General features: G+C 49.8%; 4 protein-coding genes across 4 annotated transcripts; 1 reads left to right on the top strand and 3 right to left on the bottom strand.

Moving 5' to 3' along the window:
* Positions 1–933: 933 nt before the first annotated feature.
* IAQ61_003027 (uncharacterized protein) lies at positions 934–4,253 on the bottom strand. The gene is made up of 5 exons (XM_066095800.1): positions 3,902–4,253; positions 3,723–3,800; positions 3,368–3,590; positions 3,230–3,308; positions 934–3,175 (listed from the first exon to the last, which is right to left on the bottom strand). The coding sequence occupies exons 2-5, from the start codon at positions 3,735–3,737 to the stop codon at positions 1,042–1,044; spliced, it is 2,451 nt and encodes an 816-aa protein (XP_065954636.1). The 5' UTR covers positions 3,738–3,800; positions 3,902–4,253; the 3' UTR covers positions 934–1,041.
* A 1,394-nt stretch (positions 4,254–5,647) lies between these two features.
* On the bottom strand, positions 5,648–7,728 carry IAQ61_003026 (uncharacterized protein; the record flags this gene model as incomplete). Its single annotated transcript, XM_003843170.2, has 2 exons — positions 5,648–6,505; positions 6,556–7,728. The coding sequence occupies 2 exons, from the start codon at positions 7,726–7,728 to the stop codon at positions 5,648–5,650; spliced, it is 2,031 nt and encodes a 676-aa protein (XP_003843218.2).
* Positions 7,729–8,377: 649 nt separating this feature from the next.
* On the bottom strand, positions 8,378–11,978 carry IAQ61_003025 (uncharacterized protein). Its single transcript, XM_003843172.2, has 4 exons — positions 11,397–11,978; positions 10,265–11,340; positions 8,594–10,209; positions 8,378–8,532 (listed from the first exon to the last, which is right to left on the bottom strand). Exons 1-3 carry the CDS (start codon positions 11,818–11,820, stop codon positions 9,466–9,468), a joined length of 2,244 nt encoding a protein of 747 aa, XP_003843220.1. The 5' UTR covers positions 11,821–11,978; the 3' UTR covers positions 8,378–8,532; positions 8,594–9,465.
* On the top strand, positions 11,979–14,739 carry IAQ61_003024 (uncharacterized protein). Its single transcript, XM_066095799.1, has 2 exons — positions 11,979–12,385; positions 12,447–14,739. The coding sequence occupies exons 1-2, from the start codon at positions 12,166–12,168 to the stop codon at positions 14,654–14,656; spliced, it is 2,430 nt and encodes an 809-aa protein (XP_065954635.1). The 5' UTR covers positions 11,979–12,165; the 3' UTR covers positions 14,657–14,739.
* Positions 14,740–14,770: the final 31 nt, after the last annotated feature.

Genomic DNA, 14,770 nt, shown 5'->3' with positions numbered 1-14,770 from the left:
TAAGCGTATATAGCTATTAAGAGATTACTAAAGTTATAAAAGCTTTTATTTATTATCCTAGTATAAACTACCTAACTATATAAGAAGCTATATAAAATTTATAAAAAACTTTATAAAAGGCTAATTTTAGCCCTAATATAAGTATTCTAATATAACTTAGGCGTACTCCTACCTATAATAGTTACTATAATAGAATACTAGGTAGTTAAGGAACCTGCTTATATCCTAATACTTATATATACTATCCTTAAAGTATTATACTATAGCACGCTAGACTATAGGTAATAACTAGGACTAAATATATATAAACCTTACCTCCTTATCCCTAATAAAGACCTTATCTACACGTAGTTTAAACTCTATAGTTATTTACTAGGAGGAAAAGTTTACCTTAGTACTATTATATAGTAAGCTAACTAGGAAGGGTTTATAATATAAGGTAGAGGGGGGTAGAGGTTGTAGATTATTAAACCTAGCAGGCTTAGAGGAGGGTTAGGATAAAATCTAATTACGTATTTCCTTATTCTACTAATATAGTATAGCTATTATAGTAGAGTCTTAAGCCTATTATTCTATTAATCTATAGACCTACTATATTAGCCTTTCTATTATATTAGGTTATACCTAATTATTCTAAATATCTAGCATATTTATCTCTATTACTATTATAGTATATTTAGAAGAAGATACTAAAATATTATAGACTAGCCTTAAGAGAGAATATAATAAGTGTTAATAATAGTATTTAGTATCTTAAAGGAGAGGTAAGCCCTCTACGCCTTTTTATAGGTGTGTAGCGTGTTTGCTTAGTAGTAGTGTTAGACTCTGTCTATCCTATGTTAGGCCTAGGCTTGGGTATAAGCCTAAGCCTTTTACACTTATTTAGATTAGGTAAGTAGAAGGAGATAGAGATTAAGCTTATAAGCTCCTTTTTGCAATTGTAAGGTAAATTTTGCTTTAGGTGTCTATTTCTTACCCTTAGTGCCCGTCTAAAAAGATTCTCACTTCTTCTAGCACTCTCTCTACCTAATCACTATATAGTTATATTACTAATTCCTCTACGTCTTCAAAGATTGGCACATTTATGTCCCACTCCTCACCTACACCTGCGACCCTTCCTAAAACACAATTCACCTTCCTCCTCGTCTTCTCCGTCATGTCGGCTACATGCGTGAGCGCAATATGATTCATGAGCGTTTCAGCGCCGCCATACACACCCGTGACATTGCCTTCGGCTGAGCAAATCACACAGCCATAGTTGCAGTCACTAGTACCAGTCTTACTATTTGAGATGGTATCCACTGCAGCAGGCGGTTTCTTCTTCACATGGCTCTTCGCGAGGAAGATCCAGCGATACCGGATTCCCGCCATGGAGAGGTGTATCCTCGGATCGACGATTTCAATGCTCTTGTTCTTCTTAACTGGGTGCGGGACAGAGAATATATCGCCTTGGAAATTACAGGCAGTGCATTGCCACATTTGCTTGCTATTGTAGTAGCCCGAGGGTAGCGTCCGGATGGAGAGGCCTTTAGAGACATTTTCGCGGATCGCCCAGGCGCCTTTGCAGAAGCCCCAATAATTGTTATCTTTACATGGTCTTCCGTTCATCATGTGTTCTTTGCCGGTAGGGGGGCTTTGGATGGTATCGGTACGGATGGAGGAGCGGATCCGTGCACCGGGAAGTATGCCTATTGATCCTGAGCGGCTGCTATTGGTGGAGGCAATAGAAAGGGCTGTACTGAGGTGTCGTATGTCGTCTATCACGGCTCTTCCGGAGAGGGCTGATGTAGCTGCTTCCACTGCTTCGAAGCCGGATAGTGTTATAGACTGGCCACGGCGGCCGCTATGGACATCAGAGCCCTCATGTGTTGCTTGTGGTATTTCGTACTGCGATCTGACGGTCTGCTCGTTTGAACCTTGTTCGTGGATGATGTTTCTGTATTGCGGCGATGGACCGTCATGTGAAAACGGAGATACATCTCTTTGACTACCGGGCCATGGCTTATGAACAGGTAGCATTGCGTCACCTTGGGATATGCTTACTGGGTCGCTTGGGGAATCGTTACTAGGCGGGGTCTGAAATACTGCAGTGGGTTGATCTGAAGCGTGCCACGGCAACACTGGTACAATAGGTGGAGTGAGGTCCTCTGATGGCGCGTAGAGTGGGGATGACGAGTAAGGGTCGTGAAGACCCTCAGTGGTTTGTTCGAATGGCTCACTTGGCGATAAAGAAGACGGTGGGAAGCAAACTTGATCAGCAGGAGGAGATGCTTTGAATGTAATAGAGACAGGATGCATACTTGAGCCTTGTGATGAGCCCGAGTTGTGACGAAGTACTGGATCTGAGTTGGCAGAGCTGGCGGCTGAAGAAGCTGACCCTCGAGACTGCTGCAGGTGGGATTGTTGCGATGTTGTCGGGACTCGTCCTGCATGTTGTGGGTTGTTATAGTGCTGGTCGAAGATTTGTTGCCCATATCGTGCATCAAAAATGTTCTGGGCGTATGGAAACGCTTGCCTGTTTCCTATCTGGTAGTCACCAAACGATTGCAAGGCCTTTGTTCCTGAAACATTTCCTTGATTCAAGTCTGGTCGGCACAAGTCGCTATCATGGAGAATCATGAGCGTATCCCGCCTCTCAAGGTATTCATTGTTGTACTGGTTGCGACTCCAAGAGGCACTCGGGTCGCTGTTCATGTCGAGACCTTTATAGGAGCCGATAATGTGATCAATGTCCCTCATAATGTCCGTGCGATCCTCTGAACCTCTTGATCTGACCAGTTCTTCCAGAGCAGCACTGAAGTTGATATTAGCCGCGTGTGCAGATGACTGGGGTTGGGCAGGCGCTAATGTATGTGTATCTCTGTTGCGGTTTCCATGAAGGTATTCGCTCAAGCCATGCTTTTGTTGCCTCGAATCGCTTCGCGATGGCATGGTGATAGCTCTTGGGATATACTCGTCAGGAATTGCAGTTGTTGGTATAAGGTTGTTAGGTTGTATTGTCTGTAAAGAAAGGTTACAGTTCGTGATTCCGTCGTATGACCCTCCGATCTGCCTCGCCAAGGGTCTTGTGATCAATATGCGTTGCTTCAACTCGTCCAACGTTACAAAGGTTTCCTTGCGGTTCGCAATCGAAGTCTGGTGAAGGATTCGCAAGTTCAGTATTGCGTTGTCGTGACTAGCAAGAGTGTTAGGATGTAAAGCTTCCGTCATAGTCAGTTAGCTCACGTACGTCGCCGCTAGCTGTAGGCTTTTAATAATTTCAGCTTGCATAATCAAGGCGATGTAAACCAGGCGATCTCGTGCGACGACTGTGTGCCGAGCATGTTAGTGGTGAGGAGTGGAGTATTGAGGACGTTGCAGGACTTGCCGTCGCCAATGCGCATGTGGTCTCCCAGCTCTCTCTGGTCCTGCGCATACCGCAGGCCAATTTTTTGTTCCGCTGTGACGAGCGAATTTTCAAGCTGACTTTCCTCAAACTCTTGCCGCTCCTGGTCGCGTACTTTCCTTGCACGGCGTTTCTTCTTAACCAAACTGAGCAACTCGGCACCGCCATGAAAGGCAGATATAACTGCAGCGACAGCGGCGACGACCTACATATTGCACCCGTCAAAACCGTCAGCAAAGTCACGACTCGAGATGCGTCAGGTGGCCTCGCACGTCTTCATGGATCGTGCGCCAGTGGTAATGTTATCGGACCTGATGTGGGGAGGGATATGGCATACCTCTACACCAGACATTCTGCAGCCAGCTTATCTTGAGTGTCGATCAGAACACTCTACAAGGCCGAATCACCGATTGCGCTGGGATGTAAGCCACTGTTAAGCGGCCCAGGGTGATCGACCTTTTCAAGAGGAAGGGGACTACCCTACGGCGTATAGTACCGAGCGGAGAGGAAGCTCACCTCGGTTTTTGTCGTGAATTTTTCTAGACAGGTTGATATTTTCCGGTAGATTTGTTGAACAGAGTACCTATGTTGCGAAGTGCCCTTGATTCTTAGGCAACGCAGTTGATGTAATGAGCGGGGCAGTGCCTGTCAGACGATACGTTGGCCTGCTGGACCATGGGTATGAATAGCGGTACAGGCAGCCGCAGAGAAGTCTTACAAAAATGCTGTTGGCGGTAACCGTACGGCCAGGTCGAAGAAACAAGGTCGCTCGCTGGACGACGGAAGAGAAGTCCATGTAAGTAGTTTGTGCTCAGCCTCACTCCCTTATTCCTAGTCAGATCGTGTGCAACCGCACTGTACACTGGACTAAGCCTCGACATAGCACTCAGCAGGCCACAGTCTTGCTTGACCGAGGTGCATGGCTACAGATTCTTGGACTGCATCTTCGCCAATGATAAGAAGCTGTGGCGGTGAGCTAGATTGGGCTATGTGCACTGCATAGGTGGAGGAAGCCGGCCACCCCGCCCCCGAATATGAGACGGCAATGATGTGGCCAGTCATCCTTGAGTAGGGCATGTGCGCAATCACGACTACATCTGAATTCGCGATGGAGATTCAGTCCCGAAGCGTTGATGTTCTCTTGATCAAGACGGATCGTTGTCTCTGGACGGGCTCAGATATCTAACCTGGTCCCCTGGGCTAGGTAGAGTTGGACTCGTAGAGAGAACCCTACCGTACCGAGCCCACAGTCCCCGGTTACGAAATGGTCTTGGAGTAGGTAGGAGTTGAGAAAATGAGAGAAGACTGCCGCAGATTGGAATTCCTTCGGTACCAAATGCAGGCGGCAAGCATGCCGCGTGAGCATGCAGCAAGAGGTGGGGGTTAGCTACAAGGGTTAGCGGGATTCCGTTCAGTTCACATGTAGCCACAATGTCTAAACAAGCAACACTAACTAGATACACGCGTTAGGCCGCAGAGTTTGTCGTTTGTTTGTTTGTTCGTTCGTTCGTCGGTTCGTGGGGTATCCCTACTTGCGCCACCTCGCTTCAGCAATAGGCAGCATCATCATTGGTGATTTCCACCCGCAGGAGTCTTTGACCTTCTCTGGTCTCTGCAACACGATACAATCTTACAAAGAAATGTGATGACACATGGGCAGACAGGGAAGGAGTACCTACAGCGCCATCTTGGTTCATCCGTGCATACCAATTCAAGGCTGACTGACTCTCGTTGCCAATCCTCCTACACTCCGACCTCGAATGTCAAAATGGATCCAGACGGCTAACGCGCCAGCACCGAGCTGTATCTCTCTTCACTCTGTCTATGGAATCTTCCCGCTTTCTCCAACACAACACCACACAACATACAATCCCGGTCTACGGCATGTATCCAATCCAGGGACATGGAAGAAAAAAGTCTAGTCATCCAATCAAACAAAGACACCTCGCTGAACTAACAAACTTTGAAATCCTTAAGGCATAAATGCCAACTGAGCCCTGTGACCCAACTCGTTTCACCCTGAGGGGAAACGTTCATGAAATTGAACTCGAAACTTGGAAGCTTCTAAACCGGATTTTGGAACCATGAACTCAATTGCGAAGATGATCGCTTCGTGAAAGTATCCTGGACAAAGGGAAGTTTCTAGGAAAAAAAAGGAACCCAGCAGAAAGGTTGATCTTCGTCAAGAATAATTTCAACCAAGGCCCAAGCCAGGTCCATGCGTCATGAAGCAGATATGTAGAGTACTCAGCTCCATCAAATCTATGTCGCCATCTCCAATTGCACCCTCTGACTCTTACGATTCCGCACCTCCACCATCGTAGGCGTAAGCGCCTGTCTTTCCACTAATCGCTCTCCTTGCGCGCTTTTCAAATCTGTCTGGCTACGAGCTAGCATTGTACGTGGACTATTCGCCTTCGATACCGATACGCTACGGGCAATTCCAACTGTGGCCACCGATCTTACTTCCACATCCTGTCTCTGCGAGGGGGCCTCGTTCACTGTCCGTTTGGCACTGATGCGGTCTGCAGATAATGGAGGGGTCGTCAGACTTTGCAGGCGGTGGAGTGGGGAGGGCACGTCTAGGGGAGCAGAGGAAGGGTGGGAGGACAGAGCGCTTAGTTTTGTAAGCTTTGGTTGTCGTTGAGATTCTGCGCGAGAAAGGGTGCTGGGTGTCGCGGTGTCAGTTGTTATAGCTTTAGGCTTTGAGCAAATTTCCCATTGCGGTTCGCGGAAATCAGTGTACATGACGGGATTTGTCTGGCCAACCACGATGGTAATCGACTCATTGTCAGACTCGAAGCTGTGGACGGAGGTGGGTGTCAAAACCGAATTAAGATAAGGTGATCCCGAGCTGGGTTTTAGGAGACCTGTAGTGGAATCGGAGATTTTCACGTCCTTCTCCCCAGTTTTGGCAAATGTCTGGCGTAGAGGTGACTTTGCTGGTGCTGTCCTCGATCGATGTAGAACTTTTCCGGAGTTGGTTGCTCCTGATAATGGGGATGGGGCTCGGTTCGGCGTTGTTGATGGGAAAAGCATTAACCGTGGTGAACCTGACGGGGCTGGGGATGTGGCTCGTCGTGGAAGCTTGAAGTCAGAGAAGATTTCCTGTGGCTCGTCCTGTCATGTCTGTCAGTAAACACATACAGAAGCGAGCGTATGTCACGTACTTGAACCGAGAGCTTGTCCAGCGGCTTCAACTTCTCGGCATTCGCTTGCCGTCGTTGTAACAAGGATGATGATCGCGGTGGGCTAGACTGCAGAACATTTCCGAACATGATACTATACCTCTCCATTGTCACATCAGGGATGCTGACGTCAAGAAGAGATCTCTCGTCAGAACCGGCATCCGACTCTGGCGCTCCAAACTTGCTTTTGCTGCCAGAGATCTTCAACTTCGGCACGGTGGGTGCATCAATCGCAACATCTCGAGACGGTGGTATTGGTGATGTGAACGCCCTTTGCATTTTCTTTGTAGTCTGCGAGTTGGAGGTTGGGTTTCCCAGGGTGAGTGCTCGCTCCCGCGTCAAGGGATTTTCAGGAGGCGATCTCGGGGCAATAAAACCTTCCGGAGCGCCTCGTCGAGATGCCCTGATTCCTGGGTTATAAGTTGGAGGTGGCACTTTGCGTAACATCCCCATCTCCTTCTGGGCCCTGATTTGTGCATCCGATAGCTCCTCGTCGTGATGGCTATCAGCACGTGGAATCGCCGCTACAGCAGTCTGAGTCAATTGATAGAATGCCGGTTTTTCGGAGGTCGGTGGCGGTGGCCCGGCTTTCCTGAAAAGCGATTTCCATCTGCTGAGCTTCGATTTTGGTGGTACTTGCTGGTTGCCAACAGATGTCACAGAGCCATTTGGTTGCTGGAAATGTGTCATCTCGGTATCAGTGACCTGGAGGCTTGGATCAGAATCTGTAGCCTGAGATGTCGAGGTCCAATCCGAGCCGACAGTAGGAGATCCTAATGCAATGCCAATGACACCCTGCTCTTCTGTAATGTCTCCACCGGCTGAGAGTGTAGTTGTTGAGTTTGGAAACGACGGGAATGACGAGAAGGTAGGCGTCTGGTTCTGATAATCCATTGACAGGGCAGCGTTTGTTTTCTTGTGGAACATCGTAGTCTGGTTCTCGGATCCACCTGACGTACTCGGCCGGACTGCCATATCTGGGGTCTCTAATCTTGATTCCGCTCCAGAGCTGGGCGTGGCCGACCGCAATTTGTCAGAGTCCGTTTGAGGCGCCTTCAGAGGCTGCATTGAACGTCCATTCTGCTGTATGGCGGCGTCCTTGCGACCACTCTTCAGAAACCTCAGTGATTTCGATCTTGTGAGCATCCCAGGCATTGTGGGTTTCAAGTGGGCTAGTGGGTATCAAGTAAGAAATGCTGGTAAAAGAGTGACATAAAAATGAGGGATTCAAACTGAAGGAAAGGACAGCCCAGATGAGCAAAAGATCAATATGCAGTCTCAGACTTGCAAGTAGGTATTTGGAAGAACACAGAAGAGCCTCAGGCAGGCGAGATATCACGATACGACGGCACCAACAGGACTATGACTGTGCTCAGCAAACAGTCGGCACATCCCCACACTTGTTAGTTCCATGCCAGCGGCAATCATTCCATCTGGACCTGGGCGTCAGGGACAAATTACTCGAACTGCAGTAAGGAAGCCGTCCCGAGACAGGGACAAGGGAAGTCAGCATAACGCGGCAGCACCTAGGTCGATTGGTCAGATGCTCGAATTGCGACAGTGAGAACCATGCGAGGTACAAGGAAATGCGGTGAATAGCATAGTGTTAGGGCAGTGGGAACGGGCGGCTGTTTCTGAAGGGTAGGTGATGTAGGCAATGGGTGCAGGCCCTCGTTTCAGGATGATGCCTGATGCCGTGCCCGGCGTGCGTGCCGTGGGCAATTTCGCCATCCGCCGCCAAGCGCCTCTTCCAACGATGATAGTGGCCCGTCCCTCAAATTGGCACGAGACGCACGGCGGTAACGGAGTACACAGGTAAGCAGTTCACACACGTTCGTGTAGCTCAACGTCGCAGCAATAAGCACAACACCCGTAGTGCCCCAACTTCTGGCTACATGCTGCAAGATGCCAGCTTCAGTCGCCTGTCGCTGCAACGCAAGTCGCCCTGTACCGGTGCCGGTAGGTAATGGCTCATTCTAGTGCGCTATATATCCCCGAGTCTGACACGCAGGCCCCGGAGATGAACGGCCAACAGAGGCAGGTTGTTTCGGAACTGCCCAAGATTGCGACCGGGTAAAATCCATACTTGTGCAGAGTAGGTGGATTAGATACCTACTAGTACACAGTATGTATGTACACACACTACATACGGTACATACGACAGCATGTACTGTGTAAGCGCAAGGATTGGAACAAGCACAGCGGAAATTTATGGTACCACAACAGGAAGGAAGACGTGGTCATCATCAGCACCAGCACCAGTACCAGCACGCAGAAGAGCGCCTAAGTAAATGAACACATCCATGGACAGTACTGTAGTACTGCAATCATGATCTTCTTTCGGGGTCCCTTCAGTAAAACGTACTGTGTATTTAGTGGGTATATGGCAGCACAGCTACTTGGCCAACTCGACAGTCTTAGGGGAAATGGCGCATGTGTTGGACGTGCACGTGGTACCGGCATGTACACGATCAACGACTACATTAATCATGTCTATTAAGGGATGAAGATTCGAGATTCTGCACCAGAGATACACGTGCATAAACTTTCTGGTGACCAACAGAACTTGTAAAATGTCGATATGTGACATCGCAAGTATAAGCGATGGTTCGATTCAAGGTCGAGAACATTGTTGAGAAGTCTCGGATCTAACCGAGCCTCAAGGTCAGCATAATGTGGTTTATGCGGTATTTGCACGTGAAACTTGGGACCAAACTGCGGTTTTAAGGAAGCATAACACAACATAGACGTTGAGCAACAAACGACCGTTGTTGGTCCAGTTGTTCAATACTACGGCTGTTCCAGGATGAAGCCACTGGCATTGCGTCTTCTTTTGCAGCCTCACACAGACCCCGGCGTGTGCCCTACAGAACTCAATCCAGAAAGACTCCCTCAATCTTGCGACAGTGACTTTCCCGGTCTCCAGTTCTCATACCGCTCCGCCTCTTCTTTTACTGTATGCGGTACATGCTGCTCCAGGGCCCGCTCAAAGTGATGCATATGGATTTGCGGCTCCCTTGATGGATCCTTTTCATAATCAGACATGGCCATTTCGATGGCGACTGAGCAAAGTCCGCTGATGTCGGCGCCACTACTGCCCCTGGTTCTTGCGGCAATAACCTCGAGATTCACATCAGATGCAAGGGGCCGTTTCCTGGTGTGAATCTGGAGGATTTGCCGACGTGCTTCTTCGGTCGGGAGGCCAATGTGGATATGCGCATCGAAGCGGCCAGTGCGTATGAGTGCTGAGTCTAGAATATCAGGCCGGTTTGTTGCACCGATTATGAAGACATCTTTGAGTGCTTCGATGCCGTCCATTTCGTTGAGGAGTGTGGTGACGACGTTTAAACCACTGTCTTGAGTCTTCTCGCGCGATTTGCCGATTGAATCGATCTCATCGAAAAATATGATGCATGGTTTTGCAGCACGAGCTCGACGAAAGACATCGCGAATCGCTCGCTCAGATTCTCCTACGTACATTTTGATGAGCTCTGAACCCTTTACTGCGAGGAAATTCTGATTGGTCTCTGTTGCAACCGCCTGGGCGATCAAAGTCTTAGCACACCCTGGAGGGCCATACATCAATACGCCCTTACGCAACGAAGGCCCACCAAACTTGGTGTCCAGGTCGGGATGCTAGCCAGGTTAGCTTGATTCAAGCTAGGATGATGGTTAGGAAGTTTCCACATACTTTGAATGGACGGACGGTAATGGCTTCGAGTAAAGCACGGACGTGGTCCAAGCCAGCAATGTCTGACCACTTCACTTTTGGCACCTCGAGAATGCTATCCTTCATTACAGTCGGCTGCACTTGATCAATCACAGTATCAAAGTCCTCCTGTGTAACGAAATCCGACTGATCCAACACCTCGCCAATCGTGTCTTTCTGGTCCTCCTCTAGTGAAGAACAGATCTGATCCAGACGCCGATTTCTAGCAAGACTACAAAACTTATGGATGTCCCGCCCTACAAAACCATGTGAGCGTTCTGCTAAACTCTGGAAATTGACATTTGCATCTTCGCAATCTGGTCCCAATATTTGGCGAAATATATCTTCTCTTTGTTTCACGTTGGGTGCGAATAATTCGAGTTCCGTTTTGAAGGCAGAGGTTGTGCGAACACGGGCATCAATATCATATATGCTGCGAGCAGCTGCAGCAACCACCACCTGTGTACCCTCCAGCTTGGCTAATTCGATTTGAAGCCGCGTTACTAGAGTCTCTGCTTTCTCCAAGAACTTGTCCAGATTGTCCATAAGAATGAGACTTGGTTGGTCATCAAGGGCAGCCTGAAAGGTCTCTGAGATCGCTCTCGCCTGGTTCTTGTGATGCGTTTCAGCATTGATGCGATACACCTCTTGCCACGGCGCCTCTGCAATCCTTTCCAGCAGAAGGCTCTTTCCGTTTCCTTCAGGGCCATGCAGCAAAAAGGTAGTTGGTCCGAGGAGACGCTTCTCGGTCATAGTGGATTGAACATGGGTCAGAGAGAATAAACTCTTGTTGATGACGGTGATTTGAGGAGACAGGCCTCCGATCCCATCCTGACTTATGTGCAAGACTCTTTTCGGATCCTGCACATTTCGACGGGGGCCGATGGCTGCTGAAGCTAATATCTGCGTGAGAACTGGATCAAAGTACATTGGGTGCTTCTCTGTTGGGGCAGGATCGATGCGGTGCACGATCATGCGTAGTTTGCCCTTCTGCGGACGGCTCAAGCCTCTTGGGTTCACAGGGAAACTGCAGCCCGGGAGAACGATATCGAGGTCCACTGCTTGGTCGTTAGGTGGCGTCGATGAGCGAAAACGTCTGCTGGCTGTGCCCTACCTAGGGCGTACCGGACCCAGAAGATGAGTTCTTCAGCTGAAGAGAAGCTCGCTCGTTGATCAGACGGTTGCGAGAAGCCGACCTCTATTGATCTGAGGGGCTTCAAAGAGTCGACCACCTTGTCGATGAGCACACGATCGGTCAGTTCGAGATGATAGTGGGCGCGTAGAAAGTCAGACACTTTGGCTATGGGCTTGCCCCCGGCATTGGTCTGAGTGGCCAGCCATGCCACGGCATAGCCTTTGAAACAGTCGGCCGTTCTCAACCGTACAAGGTCGCCACTGCTCAGGCCTAAGTTTTTCAAGTCTTTTTGCGAAAGGTGGACTCGGAACGCACCCTCCAGGGCATCGCTAGGTGTGCTTGGCGGAGGGCGCTCAAGCGGACGGAGCGCATATGCTGTTTCCGCCGCCGCCGCCGCGTTCATCACTTGTGAATGATTTCCGACAAGTGGATTGAGTTGATATTTGGTGGGTTGTTTGTGTGGCTACCGGTGCAGGTGAGGGGAAGGGGATTTTTGGTTGCTGGTGGTGGTGGTGGTTTGGTGAGTCAGCGGCCGAAAGCCTAGCAGTTGACGAGTGAACACATTGAACAGGACCCTACAATAAGCTAATCCGAAAGCGTGCTCTTAGCTTGTGGTTGATTCAAATGTTGCCCGCATGTGTTTGAACTTTGGCCAGCGTGCGACCACAGGTTCTCTTTTTCCAACCACCGAGGTTACCGAGTTGCAACAGCGACAGCTTGCGATGGTAGGTACGGAGCGCAGCAATTGATGCCACCGCCGCGCCTTCTTCAACATCTGCGGCCATGTCATCCCCTGGCGAGCGCCCACCAGATCCGCTGTGCTTCCTGGACACGCCGCCTACGACAGCCCACAGGCAGGGAGGGGAGAGAGGGCCAGCAAGTTTCGCCCTTGCCACCCAATGCCACGGGCACCGACAAGAGCAAGGCTGCTGAGGACGGTACGCTAGATGAACCCCTTGGAAACGACAGTGTGTGTGTGTGTTTGTGAATGTGTAGTATGGTCAGCTGACACTGCTTCTCTGGACATAGTGACGTCGACCCCAGTTCCGCCACAGCAGGATGCGCATACAGACGGCAACGAGCGCGCCGTGCCTACGCCTCCTTCAGCAGAGAAGGGCAGCTGGTGGAGTGCTACGCTGAGGTATCTGGCTCCATCAAGAGCTACGACATTTCCAGGGACACCTGGCGACCATTCACCGACGCCTGACGACCATTCACCGACGCCTGACGACCATTCACCGACGCCTGACGACCATTCACCGACGCCTGACGACCATTCACCGACGCCTGACGACCATTCACCGACGCCTGACGACCATTCACCGACGCCTGACGACCATTCACAGACTCGCAATGACCAAATAGCTCGAGATGGGTACGAAGGCAAACAATCTAAAGGTACCTCGATGCCTTCGTCAACCAGCCGCCCTAGCCTGGAGTCCCAACTTAGCTCGACACAATTGCAACTCCTAGAGCTGCAAGCGCAGGTCAAAAAATTGCAGGCCACACTGCGAAAGGCATCGGACACGCCTTTTACAGAAGATTGTAAATCCCCTATGATTGCATCGGCATCTCGGGAGAGCCCGGTGGTCGAGAAGCACACCCAGCCTGTGCCCACTCCCCAGTTATCCCGTCTCAAAGCCGCATGGACAGCCTATCACTCTCACGGGCACAATGTGGTGAAAAAATCACATGAAATCCGTATACTATCTTCCCCTGTGAGGAAGCCGTCCTGGGGAAAAGAGCACGCCCTTTCTCCGCCCCTTGCTCTAGCGATGTTGTGGCGAAGATACCAGAGTGTTGACAGGGAGATTTGGAAAACAGCTCCGGATATATTGTTCGCTCGATCGACCGGCCACGAACCCTCTATTGTTCGTCCTCGTAAGGGTGTCGAGCAGGGCACCTCTCAGGTCGCGAAGCGAGAGCATGCCAGTGATAAAGAGAAAAGCAAGCAGATGATCGACACTGTTGCACCAACGAGAGCACCCAGTCGAGCCGAACGGTCCGGTATTGATCACGACGCAACTATATCCAGTCCACTAAACAACGAGATGAAAGAACACTCGTTGTTCGAGGAGCTTTTTCCCGAGGCCACTAGCCCTCCGCCATCTACCACAGTCGTTGAGAAGAAACAGGATCCGTACCCGAAGCTTGAACTTCCGGATGCTCATCAACGTATACCCCTCAACGTTCCAAGAAGGCAGCTTTCGGGTGAACGAAGGAACGGAAGTTCAAAGCAGAGGGCAAGATTTGTAGAATCCTTCCTGCAAAATAAGAAGGTGGAGAACATCACTGTCCTTCAACTTGCATATTGTAGTACGGAGCTTACGGAATCTGATTTTCTGCGCCTGATCCCGAAGGGTAAACACATCGAAGGCTGGCGGCGGGAAGGAGAGTTCTTCAAGGTCATACCCGGTCGTGACCCCTTGAGCTTGGAGCGCATGCCTTTCTACTACCTGCTCTTCAACAATCCCGAGGCTTCCCTTGCATACCAGAATAACGTCGCACGATTGCATAAACTCAGCGCACTCCATCAGCCTAGCAGCATTCTCTCTGCCATTCCAGCACCAAAAGGCTTCCTCGAAGATGGTGAGGACATCAGCAAGGCTACATCATCCTACAACTTGGCGCCTTCACAACATCAGCTCCACCTCTCTACAATCATGCAGCCCTATAATCCAGCACTCCGTGCACTCATCGAAAGAGGTGGATACCACCCTATCGTCCCAAATGTTGATGAATATGGCCAACACATTTGGAAGGTACTCATGCACATTGAGGGTTATGAGCCTACGCCGTTAGACCTCTTTAGGAGCTTCACAGATGATGCCTGGAGACACGGCATGCAACTCCCTCTCCGCACTGAGTCAGTGGGCTCAATACACCGGGTGCGCGACATCATCAATTTGAAGACTACCAACAAACCCATCTCATCTGTCCAGCCTCGTGCATATGGCACCACCGATCATACAAAGTTTGCTGAGCGGACCATGTTTGAGGATCCGGCAATCCAGTTCGGGCTGGCGGGCATTGAAGAGCAAAATGGGACCAAAGAGCTGAATCAGTATGTTATGAATAGAGTGTACAATCGCTGGGTGATTGACTTCAATGATGAGAATGCCGCTAGGCGGTTTGCAATTAATTGGCATAGGAAGGTGTTGCCTCCTGTGTCGAGCTCAAAGGGTGCGTGGGAGGAAACAGAGGAGCTGAGGATGTGTAATACTGAGGTCTTATGGTAGCTGATATTGTGTATGATATTGTTGTATATAATACGTGCATCTTGACCTGTCACCAAGATCTTGTAACAATATTCAAAGTTTTGGCTTCCTTCTTTGCAGTGGCTGCCTATGAGG

The sequence above is a fragment of the Plenodomus lingam genome (assembly GCF_022343315.1).
Source record: "Plenodomus lingam strain CAN1 chromosome Unknown contig_14, whole genome shotgun sequence".
NCBI lineage: Eukaryota > Fungi > Ascomycota > Dothideomycetes > Pleosporales > Leptosphaeriaceae > Plenodomus > Plenodomus lingam.
The sequence above is the reverse complement of the archived record's forward strand: the minus strand, read 5'-3'. Positions and strand labels throughout refer to the sequence as shown.